The following is a 15,884-nucleotide window of genomic DNA, read 5'->3' as shown; positions in this document are numbered from 1 at the left end:
GGTTGGTGCCGGAGAGATGAGCTGTGATCCTTGGTCTTTTCACTGAATTAATGAATAAATTAAGGAATTCATTACTGTACCTTTAGGCACAATATAAAATGATCAGTTGTTCTGTCAAATTCCCCTTTAAGTCGTGGTAAATGAGAAGGGAATGATCAGACCATATAAATGCAGACCAATTTCTCTCCTTCTAGATTGTAGCCTGCAGAGCATCAATTGACTGGTTACATGACGGGGGGGCTGAGTTATGATGAAATTAATGAAAGCTATCAGCTAATGGAGCCCAGCTTTGAGTCATCCTGAGTAATCAGCCAGGCGGACAGGCAGGCAACCAGGCAGGCGGGCAACCAAGCAGGCAGGCAAGCTCATCAAACCTCAGCCTGCTGCACTCTCACAGTTCTTAAGTGCTGGAAAGCATGGGCGTGTGCCATTCTATATGGCAGTCTTCAAAATTGAAATATGTTGCGAATTACTTCCAAAATCAATTATTGACGATTAATTAGAATGGATAAAGTAAGGACAGGATTGAGAAATAGAAATTAAGGCAATACATGAAAGACAAAGACAAAGACTCAATCATCCATAAAGTCTGTCAAAGGGGGTAAGGCCTACAGTATATCAATCACAGTAGGCAATGTGTGTTTAGAATTGCTGTGGTTTTGCCATTTCTGAAGAAGCTAACATAACATGAACAAACCAACTACCCTGCACCTTCTCAATTGACATTAACAAACCAACTACCCTGCACCTTCTCAAATGACATGAACAAACCAACTAACCTGCACCTTCTCAAATGACATGAACAACACAGATATGCCAACTAGTAGCCTATGCTAGCTCTCTTTTATTCACTCGCATGCATAACACATTGTTCAACAGTCTGCTAAGCAACTGGACATCAGCAACCTGAGAGCATCACTTGTAGCCAGGAGTATCCAACAATACTGAATGCCCTTTACCTCATCCTACTATAGGCATGGAATAAAAAAAAACTAGGAGCACTTGATTTAGCTCACTCAGCTTACATTTAGTGTGCATATTCACACGTTGTGTGCGTAAAACTTGAAAGAATGGAATATTTTCAATACCACTGAAATTTGTCACTGTCATCGACGCCAGCATGTTGGTGATGTCAAATTAATGTAGCGATACCCTGACACACAGTAAGTGTCAGCAATAAGATGCCGGTAAGATTGGAGACAACACGTCAGGCTCTGTGTGTAGTTGCACTGATGAGTAAACACCACACACACACACACACACACACACACACACACACACACACACACACACACACACACACACACACACACACACACACACACACACACACACACACACCCACACTGTTCCCAGGAAGCAGCATACAGAGGCTTCCCCCACCCCTGATGATATGAGTAGCACTATGTAGCAGAAGTGGTGGAAGGCTGGGGGGGAGCCTGTGTTCAACAGCTCAACATGAGAGACGGGAGGCTGCATGACGACAGACTGTCATTTTAAGCCCGGGGCTAGAGTTGCACAACAGGTGCTGAGAAATGACCCAGCCAGGGGGCCTTTGGTAACCATATCTGGGGCACTGGCTGGTGAGTGTTATCTGTACAGGGATGTAGGCTATGTGAAGTTGTTTGGTAGGAATAGTTTGGCTGACTTGTCAATTGTTTCAGTCATCATCCATGTTGGGTGTCTGAATTGAAGCTGAGTGAGGTACTGAAAGAGAAGGTTAACTTTGCAAGCCATATTTGCAATCTCGAGCTAGCTCTGCTTTCTTGTATCATACGAATGTCTATTGAGAGAGACTGTTGAAAGTGAAGTAGAAGTCTATGGCTGTACTCCACGCTTCTCCCAAAATCTGCACTTGCACTTTCCTTGTCATGGATTTAAAGAATTTGGATTGGTGTAAGCATTGGCTGGAGGGAGTTTACACCATAACGGGAAGTGTTCAAGTGCACACTTCAGGAGATCTGTGCAGTTTATGCAGCATACATGGTAGATCAAATTAAGCCCCATAATTATAATGACCTTTTTCTATTATTTTATTAATTACAGTGTGACATGGAGGTGGGCTGGAATTCTGATTACAGATGATGTCACCTAAGTGAAATCATTGCCTCGGTCTGTGAGATCCCCTCTCCACTCAATGACGCTGTTTCTGTAATGGCTAATGGCAGAGCACATTACTCTGTCGTTAGCAGTGATGCTGCTCTGGGATGTTAATTAGGATGATTTCCTCGTTTCTGATGGTGTGAAAATGCTGAGTTAGTGAATCCACTTAATATTTTCGTAAATTCGTGGCGGCTAATTTGCAATTAACTATCAGGGAGGTGAACCTTCTTTGTACTGTACAGCTGTGTGTAAATCATATTATGTCTATTACTGTGTATTATATAATATGATGGCTATTACTGTGCATTATATAATATGATGGCTATTACTGTGCATTATATAATATGATGCTATTACTGTGCATTATATAATATGATGGCTATTACTGTGCATTATATAATATGATGCTATTACTGTGCATTATATAATATGATGGCTATTACTGTGTATTATATAATATGATGGCTATTACTGTGTATTATATAATAGGGTAGCTATTACTGTGTATTATATAATAGGATGGCCATTACATTGTGTGGAAACAAGAAAGCTTTGACTGCGTCATGATTGAAACAAATTCCACCGAAATGAATACCTTGTTTCTGCTGTTCTGCTTTCCTTAAATGAAGGATATTGTTGTGGATGACTGTAATTAGTCAATAATTAAGATGGCCGTAAGGACAGGATAGTGAGCATTTGAGAGGATTTGGTGTAGGCGGCAGCAGTAACACACAGTCCTGCTAGCTGCAGGCTATCAAATATTAGCTGTGATAATTCTTGTCATTTCAATGGCGTCATTAGTGTATGCTAAACCGGCAGTTGGTTTTCTGTTTGATAATTGCTGACATCAGAGTGCAGGACTTTGTTTACTATTTGAATAAATCCTATATAGATGTATTCACACATTTTAGTTAAAATATAGTTTATTTCAAATAGTTAAAATAGAGAAAATATAGAGAAAATATAGTTTAGTTCAAATCTGTGTTTTGTTACATTCAATGAGAGGTGCATATTTCCCTTAACACCTCTTCTCTGGCCAAGATATTTCCTCCAAAGACTTCAACTTGCTCAGTGATTCAACTGTAGCTTTGACTTGTTTGACTTAGTCCTCTTGGGAGCATAGAGTCTCCAACATGGCTCTCCTCCTCACTCTTTACTGTTTGAGGGCTTTTGTACCTGTGGGTTTGTAGGAACTAACTCTCCTCCTCTTCCTTCTCCTCCAGCTGTCCCGTTCCCGCCAAGTCATCGACTCACAGCCAAGGAGGTGTTTGACAGCGATGGGAGGCCCAAAGTGGACGTGCTCAAAGGCCACCTGACCAAGGAGGGCCGCGTGGAGGAGAGTGTGGCCCTCAGGCTCATCGGCGAGGGAGCGGCCATCTTGAGGGCTGAGAAGAACCTGCTGGACATAGAGGCCCCTGTGACAGGTTAGTGAGTAAAACACACACGGACATAGACATACACAGACCAAACTAATGCCTGCACACACACACTTCTTATTCCCGAAATCTAGAAGTTTCTACCTATGAGGGGGAGTCTACCTGGTTGTGTGTGGTGGCAAAACTTTACAATACCCAAAGTTATTCTGTAGCCTAAATACTGCAATGCGTGTTTGTTTGAACTTCTCCCTCCTTTCCTCCCTCTCTCTGTCTGGGGCGCCCTTATACAACCTTCTGACTTTTCCCACTTCCCCTGAGTATGTGAGTCACCGCCAGGCTTTGAAGGACGTGCGTGGGCTCTGCTGCCCATCACCAGAACGCTGTAACAAGCAAAGGGCAGAGGGACATTTGAAACTGGTTCACACAGTCTGACCAACCAAGGCGATGCTAATTGTTGAAATGCCCTTCTGGTACATATAGACTTGAAAAGGAAAATGACTCTGACACACACATAGACGTATTTGCCCTCATGGAGAGGTGAATAGAGTTTTTTTTCTTTTTTTCGTGTCACATAACATTTTATGTGAGCCAGTGAAATGGATTGAAATGTAATCCACTACCTAACCATTTGTTATGAGATGCACTAAACCTTGGTCGAATTTTTAAGGTTGCTCGTTTATTTTAATCTTACATTTTTACGCGAGCTATCATTTTTGTGTGATTCATGACACTTTGATAAGAACTAGTCAGATGTCTACTGTGCACAGTAAATATCTGTTAGTCCCTTGAGCTAAACACCTAGGTATTAGCTCGGGTATGGCTGACTGGCTGGTAGACACAGCTCCTTACATGAGACTCAAACCCATGGAACTCAAACCCATAGCCTTAAGGTGATGATGGAAGATGGCAGGGTGCCTAGGTGCTGTGCTGCTGCCCCTCTATTTGTGGCTGACTGTTGCACAATGTGCTGTAAATTATGTCTCCACTGTCTCTGCTATGATCACAAATCATAGAGCCATGTGCAGTCGTCACAGAATATAATAAGGGAGCGTTAGGGCACTGGTTGCTATGTGTTAGCATACGTTTTAAGACAAAACGGTTTCTATTTTAGTTCTGTCATACCACCAAAGTTGGTGAAATCATGTCAATGTGGTTGTTTATTTGAATGAATTCATTCATTTTTGTTATTTCTCTGAAATATGTGGGTGTCAAAAAAAGTTTTTTATTCTGAATGTCTAAACATCTTTGCTTTTTTAGTTTCGATTACCATAAAAAAAGGTTTTTAACAGTAACTATATGTTAAACTAATGGATGGGAAACTGCCCAGCTAGCACATTTGGTTCTTTGGAAGTTGTGGGGATGTACGTTTTTGGTTTCCCATTGGTTCTGGGAATGAAGCCATAAGTTTCCTGACCAGTAAAACAGAGTGTTTTTTCAATGGAAATGAGAGAAAGGGGAATACCTAGTCAGTTACACAACTGAATGTATTCAACCTAAATGCATCTTCTGCATTTAACCCAACCCCTCTGAATCAAAGAGGTGCGGGGGGCTGCCTTAATCAACATCCACATCATCAGCGCCTGGGGAGCAGTTGTTGTTGGGGGTTAACTACCTTACTGAAGGGCAGAAGGGCAGATTATCTACCTTGCCAGCTCGGGATTCGAACCAGCCACCTTTCGGTTACGCTCTTAACCGCCACCCCCAAATTACTTAAAATAAATGAAATAATGTTCTGAGAACATGGTTTCAATAAGACTTTTAATAACACTATTAGCTTGTTTTTTCCCCCATTTAAACGTGAACCTTTATTTAACTAGGCAAGTCAATTAAGAACAAATTCTTATTTACAATGACGGCCTACCCCGGATGACGCTGGGCCAATTGTGCACCCCACTATGGGACTCCCAATCACAGCCGGATGTGATACAGCCTGGATTTGAACCGGGGACTTTATTGACACCTCGTGCACTGAGATGCAGAACCTTAGACCGCTGCGCCACTCTGGAGGGAGTTTGTGTTAACGGTTTTGAACTCCAGCACCAATAGGACACATGGGAATCCATCAATCACGCAAACACATTTATTTTTTATTGTGGCATGGCATCAGTGAGATTCAAACCTATAATCTTATTTTCTCTATCAATGGAATTAGTCCACTGCACTGCATAGATGGAGCTACTGTAGTATATATACCATGTTATTTGTTTTAAATAAAAAATCTGTTCATTTTAGTCTATTCAAACAGACCCCATTTCAAAGGAAACAAGTACTCATTAAGATCAGGTGTGGCCAATTAGTGGGCACAGCCAACACACCTGAACACACTTAACAAGATGGAGAATAAAAAGTTATGTTGATGCTGAGAACAGGCATATGTTTTTAAATAACATTCTTTGAAAGTTTTCAAGTTTTCTTAACGTTTTTAGAACAATTTGAGGAAACCTGTATGAAAAGTAATGCTGATGTACTGAAATTCCCACAGAAGAACGTTGTTTCTTAATGTTCTCTGGACTATTTGAGAACATTCCCAATGTTCAACCAGTTGGAGAGCATTCCATATAACATTACCTGCACCATGCAAAGAAAGTTGTGGGAAGGTTGTATGCAAAATAACCATAGGACGCTCTCACCAAGCTTTGAGAAACATATGGTTCTCAGAACGTTATGTGCTAGCTGGGTGTATAATGCTGTATGTATGGTCCCTATCTCATTCTCAGCAGATCATATTGTGTAACCAATACCTCTCATTCCGTAGTAAAGAAAAAAGCCTGGACCTCCACTTCATCATTGCTATCTTCCAGAGAAATCAGTTGTATGTGATTGGTTCTAAAGTGTAATGGAGAGTGAGAGAAAAGGCTTGGTTGTGTGTTGGTTGTGAATCAGCCTGGGGGATAGTAGAGTCAGAGGTAGGGGTTAACATTAGCTACTTCTACTCCCACTCCTACACCCACCCCCCGCCCCTCTCCTACTCAACAGTCCTATTCTACGGCAATGATACACACGTATACACACGCACACAAACACCCATCCACACACACACACACACTGACACAAGGCCACATTTTCTGTTAGAAAGAATACATCCTTTTTTTCTCACTCATACTGTACAATCAAAACGCGCTGTGTTTTCTCCACCTCATTCTACCCTCTCATCCGTCTATGTGATGTGTCTTGGCTGAATGGCCCTCCTGAGACAAACAACACACACACTCTCTTCCTGGTTGTGCCAGGTGGCATCTGGGCTTTCATGGGGGAACCAGGCCACAGTGTTAGTCCATCAGGCCCAAACTGCTCCTGACACAGCTCCCTGCTGAATCATTCAGTCCAACAACCTGTAGCTACGTTCTGCTATTGCAAAAAAAACTGCAGTAATGACTTAACTCTACAACCAGCGAGAGAAAAGAGCATTTTCTCTACCAGACCTTTACATCCCGGTCTCTCACATATAACACATGAATACTGAACAGATCGCGAGCTGCATTCCATATACACTACTACTTCACTCCAGGCTGGAACTCTTCCCAGAGACTCGGCGTTGATCTCCGAGGTATTACCGATCTGCTCAATCAAAAGAGGATTTTGCACCGTCTGCCTTCCCCGGTGGATCACACCAACTCAATGAGCTTGCCTCTGGAGTGGCCTGTGTAGGTTATTGAGCCGCACTAGATTGCGTAAGTCAGCCACCCACACACACACTGCTGTTGCTGACTGACGATATGTTGTTGTTCTCTATCGCGCAGTTGCACTGGATGGCGAGAACAAATCCTAGCTCACTTGAGATAATGTACTCCCACCTGCTCATCTCATATGTGTGTCGTGATTGCCTGTGCGTGCTTGTCTTCATGTGTGTGCTAATAACAAAGCCCAGAGGAAAGCCATTGTATCTGCTATGAATACTACCTACTATCCATTGTGTCCAGCTGACTACAACATTTACATTTTAGGGATTTAGCAGATGCTAAATCCTTATCCAGAGTACCTTACAGTAGTGAGTGCATACATTGTCGTACTGGTCCCCCATGGGAACCGAACCCACAACCCTGGCGTTGCACGCGCCATGCTCTACCAACTAGAGCTACACGGGTCTACAACTCACTGTGGCCTGGCTGCCTATTCATCAGGTCGTCACCTTGACCCCTATGTCACTCTGACTATTCCAGTGGGACCCCACAGCCACTTCTGTCACCATGGCGTTATCACAGAGAGAAAAAACGACACAGGTTGGCTTTGTCGAGATCTTCAGATCCACCCACACACACACACACACAGAGAGCACATCCTCGGCACTGCAGCGTTTAGTGTAACCTTTTGTTGCTTCATCATGTCCCTCTATGCCCTTTGTGTTCTTAGATTGTTTGTTCTTCTCATTTTATGTCTCATTCCAGTGTGATGTTGAGTAAGTCACTTTAATTGAGTTCATCCCAGCTTTTGATAGAATGATCTTTTGTTCTGGTATGCATTCATGCTTCATTGACCAGAAATGAACCAGAACTGTGCTATCAAAAGTCCATCATATAGACCAAGGCTCTCCAACCCTGATCATGGAGAGCTACCATCCTGTAGGTTTTCACTCCAACCCTGTTCCTGGAGAGCTACCATCCTGTAGGTTTTCACTCCAGCCCTGTTCCTGGAGAGCTACCATCCTGTAGGTTTTCACTCCAACCCTGTTCCTGGAGAGCTACCATCCTGTAGGTTTTCCCTCCCACCCTGTTCCTGGAGAGCTACCATCCTGTAGATTTTCATTCCAACCCTGTTCCTGGAGAGCTACCATCCTGTAGGTATTCACTCCAGCCCTGTTCATGGAGAGCTACCATCCTGTAGGTTTTCACTCCAACCCTAATCTAGCACACCTGATTCTAATAATTAGCTCGTTGATAAACTGAACCAGGTTAGTTACAACTGGGGTTGGAGCGAAAACATACAAGAAGGTACAGAAGCTCTCCAGGAACAGGGTTGGACACCCCTGGTATAGAGTTGGCTTGCATTGATTTACAGTTAGTATTGCTTACAACATGCAGTTAAATCCTGGTCATGAGATTGATCTTAAATCACACATTATAAAACTGAATAGTCGTAACTTGTTATGGCGCAAAGTGTTAGCGCGTGGTGGTTAGCAGCCATGTGAAAAGTCCTTTGTATTTAACAGTTGAGTTGGTGTGAAAAGCCTCTGAAAGTTACATTCTTTCATTGTAGGGTTGTTTCCATAGTGATCATGGTCAGCCTTTGCGTACAGTGCTGGCTGAGAAACCAATGAGCGAGAGGGATTTTGACTTTCTATAATTCTATAATTTCCTTTAATGACATATGATTAGGGGATCGATGCTGCCTTACAAACATCTACCTTTTTGTAGTAAGCGAGATTGAACATCCACTTTGCACAGTGAGCTGCTTCTCAGACAGCGTGAATTGAATAGCATTTGTAACACCATACTGTTGACTCTGAGAGGAAGCGCATTAGAAATGATAACCCTTTAAGTCTAAATCCAGAAATTAAACCATTTGCAAAGAGTGGGGATTCTCCAAAGACAAAATGAGAGTTTACGATGCAAATGCGGAGGAGAAATCATTCTCTCTTCTCTTCCTCGTGCCTCAGGGGGTTTGCAACTCGAGCTAATGGCTTTCCTTCAACAGATGATAATTGGAACTGTCTTCAATACATTTCTACGGGCTTACTCTCGAAATCTTTAGATGCATGCTTAAAGACAGACATGCAAACAAATCAGAGGATGGTTTTGGTATTCATTGCCAAGGACCCAATTAATATCAGTGCTATAGCAACTGTGTTTCAGGCAACTGTAGTTGGCTGGTGTTGTCTTTTGCTACTGTATATCAGTGTCATTTGTTAGCATGAATGTTCATGTTGTTTAGCGTTTTCTCACTGAAATGTAAGGTTAGAAAAATGGAGGGGGAATTATCGACCAATGTTTGTGAATAGCACACACACTCAGAATATAAATACAGTATTTGTTTTGTTTGTTGTTCAAACCAATCAGGGAATTCTTTGTGTGACAATATAAACTATGATTGGCTGGTCGTGAAGGTTGACTGGCAGCTGGATATGACACTCTGCTCCGACCACTGCAATGGGTCTACAAAGAAATGACTGGGTTGTTCCTGGCTGGTCTGGGTTCTGTAATCACAGTCCCAGCATGCTTGCTGTCAGTGTGTGGCCAGCGGGTGACAAACATCGGAAGGCCCTGTGGGCTGTGGCTCCTTGGCTCTCCGGGGAGCAGTGGTGAACGGGGCCAGAGGGGCAATGGAAAACCAATTCTATTTGACTGAGTGGCGAATGGAGTGATCATGGAGTGATTGAGTCAGGCCAGTCACAGTGTGGGTCATGTTGGGTTGTTGACTGGAGCAATTGATTGATGGATGAGGTGGGGATGTGATTAACATCAAAGTTGTCACATTAGTGTAAAGTAGACCAACGGGACTAAATAAATTAATGCCCCATCACTCTGGAGAGCGGGAGAGTACAGTACATTTTTCGACACTGCATGTTACCATACAATTGCAGACAAGAACAACACTCTATAGTTGAGATCTCAACAGGCATTGGGATACATGTTTTTCCTCCATAATAGCATACTTGTGTTCCTTAATAATAATAATAGGCTGTGCAAGTGATGTTCCTTTCATAGATTTCAGTCAGTATTCTATGAATAAAAAGCACAGGGAAGTGACTCATGTCATAGCGAGACAGACATATTTTATTCTATTAAAGATGCCACCCGGAGTCTGAGAAAGAGGGAAATGTTGGCGCTTCCATAATGTAAATGTTGATAGGAGCTATGGCTGAACGACAGCTTTATTGATTCATTTGTCATGTTACCTCATTATACTCTCACTAACATTATACCCTCACTAACAACGAGGTATCAATGTACAGCTCTTTCCAGTGGTGCTTGTAAGAATAAAATGGCCAATTCAAAAGGTTATCGGGTTATTTGAAGAAGGAGTCCCACACTACTCGTATACTGAGTATAAATGCATTTGTTTTTTACTGTGATGTTTGTTTGTTGATAGGTAGTCTTGCTATATCTCCCTTCACATTTACAGTGGTCCTTCTTGGTTTGAGTAAGGTCCAACGCGACAGACATTCTGTAAAGGTGTTGCATTTATCTAAAGAAAGAAAACAGGAACTTGACACAACGTCGAGGGTTTGGCAAACTCAAATGTTTTTAACGCTAAGAAATGTAGTCCGATATAGTATAAGAGTAGGTTAGGTCATGTTGATTGGTGGCGCAGGTTGGTGAAAGCAGAGCTCACTATGTAATGCAGCACTAAGTCGCTTGGTTTTCATGTTTTATGCATGATGTGTGTATTATGAAAGGATACAGGCGAGACAACACCTTTTTGTACCAGTTGATCCAGGTTCAATTGGCTGGCAACATACAGTATAGAAACAGAAGACACTTCACGCTTGCAAATCCTCTCCAGGCAAATTGTATGAAACATGCTTGGAATTGAAGCCTTTCTGTTTGTCAGGTGAGAGAAGTAGTTGCATTGTGTATTGGAACTGGGTATATATGAACTAATAATTGCCCCTGTAAATAAAAGCTATTGTACCTCTTGGGATCAGAGAGTGGCTTATGATAATGATAAACGTGACTACTTGCCCAAAACACTTGCCCATTATATGTCCAGGGTCCATATAATTCTTCTTAACATGTACATGAATCATGATACCACAAACAAACTCCCTCAAAGGGTATATGTAAGTGTAATTAGAAAGCCTATGAATTTTTACTGCACAGGAAAACTGCACTTTTAAAGAGGACGAAGCAAATGTTTCGAATATGTGACCCACCCCCTGGATTCGGTCCTATGTAGCAACATTTTAAATAGTGTTTTATTTTACATTGGATAAAAATACAGACTCCGAGCAAGAAAAGTATATATCATACACTGCAGTTGAGGAAGATTGAGAAAGTAACTTGTAACCCCACTTTTGAGAAAATTAGCCTTGAATGTTTGTTTTTTTACACCTACTGGAGAGCTCTTCTTTGGCTCCACCCATTCAGCATCGTTCACACCCTCTTAATCCTTAGCCCCACCCATCTATTTAAGGATTCACGTGAGGCCATGTGCCGAACAGAGTGAGTAGTGTAGTAAACAAACAAAGATTTCAAGACTAAAAGTGGTCAAATTAGTAGCCTACAAAAAGGAAAAACTCCAAAAAACTCTGGACACTTGAGCCTATATCCGAGTCTGACTTTGGTACAGGTCATGTTGCTCATGTTATTGTCTGTGGTAAACACACACTATATCAAATTAAATCTAAGTGTGTCACATGCACAGGATACAAGTGTAAACGGTACCGTGAAATGGTTACTTGCATAGTAGAAATATCAAAAACAGAAAGTGTCCAGATAAAAATATTTTGTAAATATTTGATCATTTTTAGATGACACTTACCCAGACACACTTGTTTAAATTGATGGGTCATGTGAAAATGCTATAACCACCCCCCAGCCACATCTAGCTAAGTGGACGGGTCACTATTGTCTATACATGTACACATGTTCATGGTATTAAATAGATGGCCGTAATCCCCCCCAAGACACACCTGACTAACTTGATGGGTTGTAATCACCTGGGGAAGTGAAGTATTTTGTTTAGACATGTATCTAGCTAGCTAGATACGAATAATTAGAATACTATTGCGACCCAGATCATACACGTAACGTTAGCTAGCGAGCCCGAAAGCTAATGTTCGCTAGCTACAGTATCTAACAGTACGCTTGCATTTGCAATGAAAACAACTTTCTGACTAAATTAGAAACGTATCATATCTGAAAATGTAGCTGGACTCTTACCCGTTTACATAGATGAATGCTTCATGGCAGACTGGAACCATTGAACTCTGTTTTGTTTGACCAGCGTTGTGTCAAGTACCTCCGGTTCACACTGACCGTGGAGTGTGCAGGCGGTAGTTCATCTTCAACTTTTTCCAACTGTTCTGTCGATAGCGCCTGCTAAATTCAGGGCATCAATGTTGTTGAGAAAAGTAGCCAAACGTTTGTATGTCTCGATGGCTAACGTTATATCATTCAAAAAGCCGCTGTAGAAATGATTTTCACCACATACTGAGCAGCTCATGTTATAGACAGAAGTGTGCTACATGGCAGACCAATCCAAACTCATCTCCCGGCATGTCCAGCCCATCCATTATCTTAGCCAACCATGCCTAGCGGGAAGGTTGTCTTTTTCTGTGGCTAAACCAACTAGGCTCGGTATTGAACAATTGTATTCATATTTACAGATGGAATACAGGGCACACAAAAGTTTTTTTTTAAAACTAATTTTGATCAAAATACATTTAAAAAGACGTTCAAATGCCTCTCCTGTGAAGTAGTGAAATGCAACATACTTCCTGAAACGGGTCACATATGAAAGTGAAGAATTGTAAGATTTGTTGTTTCTGATTTCCTCCCATGTGTGTTTCCTGTAGTTTGCGGAGACATCCATGGCCAGTTCTTTGACCTGATGAAGCTGTTTGAAGTAGGAGGGTCACCAGCTAGCACACGATACCTTTTCCTGGGCGACTACGTCGACAGAGGATATTTCAGTATCGAAGTAAGTGTTTCAACCTGTTCTAAGAACATTAAGTTAAAGAAGGAAATGGTTGATGCTTTTGAGTTTGTACATCTGAAACTACTGTTGGTTATACTGTATTGTAAAAAATGTGTTCTCAAAAAATATGCAGATTCATTCCCAATCTCTTTGTTGTTCTCTTTCAGTGTGTGCTGTACTTGTGGGCCTTAAAGATCCTATACCCCAAAACACTCTTTTTGCTTCGTGGGAACCACGAATGTAGACATTTGACGGAGTATTTCACATTTAAGCAGGAATGTAAGTCTGGTTTGAGTTTTTCATTCTAAAGCATTGTACATTCAGCCCGATGCTTAACTTTCAAACGTTCACACAGAAATGTGCTTCTTGGCATAGCATGAAAACAAATATTTGCTCTCTCCTTGATAGGTATCTACATATGAACTATTGCTGTTGTGTTCGGGCTCAGAGTCGAAATAAAATACCAAGGGCAGAGTGAAATTATGCTGGAGTTTTTTTATGTCCTTTGGAGGTTTTCTGACACTTTTGAAATGCTTTCCGACCCAGCACACTGCCCTAGTGTGTAAGAGCTAGGGGGGTTTGACCTGGCAACACTCACTCTCTGCCCTATTTCCACCTTGACAGGTAGAATTAAGTATTCGGAGCGGGTGTACGATGCGTGTATGGACGCCTTCGACTGCCTTCCTCTGGCCGCCCTTATGAATCAGCAGTTCCTGTGCGTACATGGAGGACTGTCCCCAGAAATCACAAACCTTGACGACATCAGGAAAGTACGTGTCCTCCCGAACCACGTCCCCTGCATGGCCATGCAATATGCTTGTAATTTGAGCTGCTTACACTATCATTCAGAATGATCTCCTGTTTCACTGTTGATAAAGTATTACATTCATGGATACATTGGATATTGATGTTGTACTGTTTCTATGCTGTATGACTATATTGCATGTATGGTCTAAACGAGGTTTCATTAAAAGCACAATGGGTGTTCAGTATAAGTAAGATAATCAACTCTCCCTTGCAACAAACATTCACATGGATTTTATTCTAATGGAATTTATCACGTGAAAAGCACTTAAATTGGGATACAGAGACGTTTACACAGAGCATTGTGCAAACTGTTTCTTTCCCCGTTTTGCTGTTCAAGAAAATGAAGACTTTACCCATTTTCCCTTGAAATATTTCCTTTGAAAATAATGACCTTGATAATACAACATGGATTACCTCGCTCTCAATTCGCTCTCAAACGATGCCCCTAGCTAACAGGAGAGTTACATTCGGGCAGAGTCTGGACCGCTCTGATTAAAAATGTTGAAGAGTCGGATCCTGCTTTCTCTCAAATTCAATAACGGCAATTGGATTTTGTGGCTGCAATCAGAGGGTCTCTGTAATCCAATCTGCACTATTGAAGTGTCCATTATCCTACAGTATATACTTTCTCTGGAGAAATCGATACGGTTACTCTGAATGACTGTCGTGAGCTTTTGGCTGATCACATCAATTTGTACCTTTTTCATCCCATTTCTGAAGAGGAAGTATTAGTGTGGGCAAGATTGAATATACCTATTCATGTTTTCTGCTCATAATAGGCACACATTGTCATCCAGTCCACATGTTGTGGGTGTCTTTCACTCAAACACGATGCACGTTGTAAAACAGAGACCCTACCAACAGTTTTTCATTTTAACCACAGTTCAATGTAGCAAGACTAATTGTCAAATCAAGATCCATCTCAAGTCTTTTACAATGACAAAAACAACTTTACCATAGGTATCACTTGATCAACACCAACCCATTGAGGAAGCTAAACTGACTGAGTTTCCTCATAGATTAGACATTTTCCTGACCGCTTGACGTTGTCTTTCCCTGTCTCTCCTAACTCTGTGTCCCTCTCTCTTTGCAGTTAGACAGATTCAAAGAGCCCCCTGCGTACGGGCCCATGTGTGACCTGCTGTGGTCGGACCCCCTGGAAGACTTTGGGAATGAGAAAAGCCAAGAGCACTTCACACACAACACAGTGAGAGGCTGCTCCTACTTCTACAGGTGGGCCATCAACAGCATCACCTCCTTCACAAGCTGCGTAGTGTGAAAAATGCTGTGAATGTATTCATTTATTCTTTACAGTGCACATTATTAAAGTTGCACTATGTAGGAAGTGCTACGCCATTTCCTGGTTGCTAAAATTCTAATAGTTCGCCTATTTTCAGTTTATGTGATAAAACAAGCAAGTAGTATAGTGTAGAGAATCATTGTTCCATCTAAACCGCTGTGAAATATCTTTTCCATAACCAGAAATATTGTATTTTCAGCTTTTGACGCTGGTTTATAAAACAAAAAGTAAAAGACGCAAAAAACTAAACTTAAGACCAGGAAGCTTAGAAATAGCGCACAAATAACAGATTTACCGCTTCTTAAACTTGCTTTCAATGAGACATAGCTATAACTTACATTTCTGTGTCTATTTGGTCGGTCACCCAAAAAGTTACATATTGCATCTTTAAGAATGCTATTTTCATGTCAATGTAGAAATGCTGGTGGAAGTGTGTGTGTGTGTGTGTGTGTGTGTGTGTGTGTGTGTGTGTGTGTGTGTGTGTGTGTGTGTGTGTGTGTGTGTGTGTGTGTGTGTGTGTGTGTGTGTGTGTGTGTGTGTGTGTGTGTGTGTGTGTGTGTGTCATACAATGGACTTGACATTGATCTTAGTGCAACACCTCTGGGCTCTACAGTAATATAACCATTCAAATAGAACAGAGTCCCGGTTCTATTGAAGCATCACTGAACCCTCCATTGCCAGTTCCTTCCAACCCAAGTTATTCTGCCAAATGTTCATTTTCA

The 15,884-nt window shown here is 41.7% G+C and overlaps 1 protein-coding gene across 6 annotated transcripts in view; it reads left to right on the top strand.

The window, feature by feature from the left end:
- LOC112261010 (serine/threonine-protein phosphatase 2B catalytic subunit alpha isoform) overlaps positions 1–15,884 on the top strand; it is a 95,871-nt gene that overhangs the window by 39,211 nt on the left and 40,776 nt on the right. For all 6 annotated transcript variants that reach the window (XM_042328424.1, XM_042328425.1, XM_042328429.1 and 3 more), the window contains exons 2-6: positions 3,327–3,527; positions 12,934–13,058; positions 13,223–13,334; positions 13,680–13,825; positions 14,956–15,095. In XM_042328424.1, the coding sequence (XP_042184358.1) occupies positions 3,327–3,527; positions 12,934–13,058; positions 13,223–13,334; positions 13,680–13,825; positions 14,956–15,095 (724 nt within the window). The remainder of the gene's footprint in view (positions 1–3,326; positions 3,528–12,933; positions 13,059–13,222; positions 13,335–13,679; positions 13,826–14,955; positions 15,096–15,884) is intronic.

The sequence above is a fragment of the Oncorhynchus tshawytscha genome, linkage group LG10 (genome assembly GCF_018296145.1).
Source record: "Oncorhynchus tshawytscha isolate Ot180627B linkage group LG10, Otsh_v2.0, whole genome shotgun sequence".
Taxonomy (NCBI): Eukaryota; Metazoa; Chordata; class Actinopteri; order Salmoniformes; family Salmonidae; genus Oncorhynchus; species Oncorhynchus tshawytscha.
The sequence above is the reverse complement of the archived record's forward strand: the minus strand, read 5'-3'. Positions and strand labels throughout refer to the sequence as shown.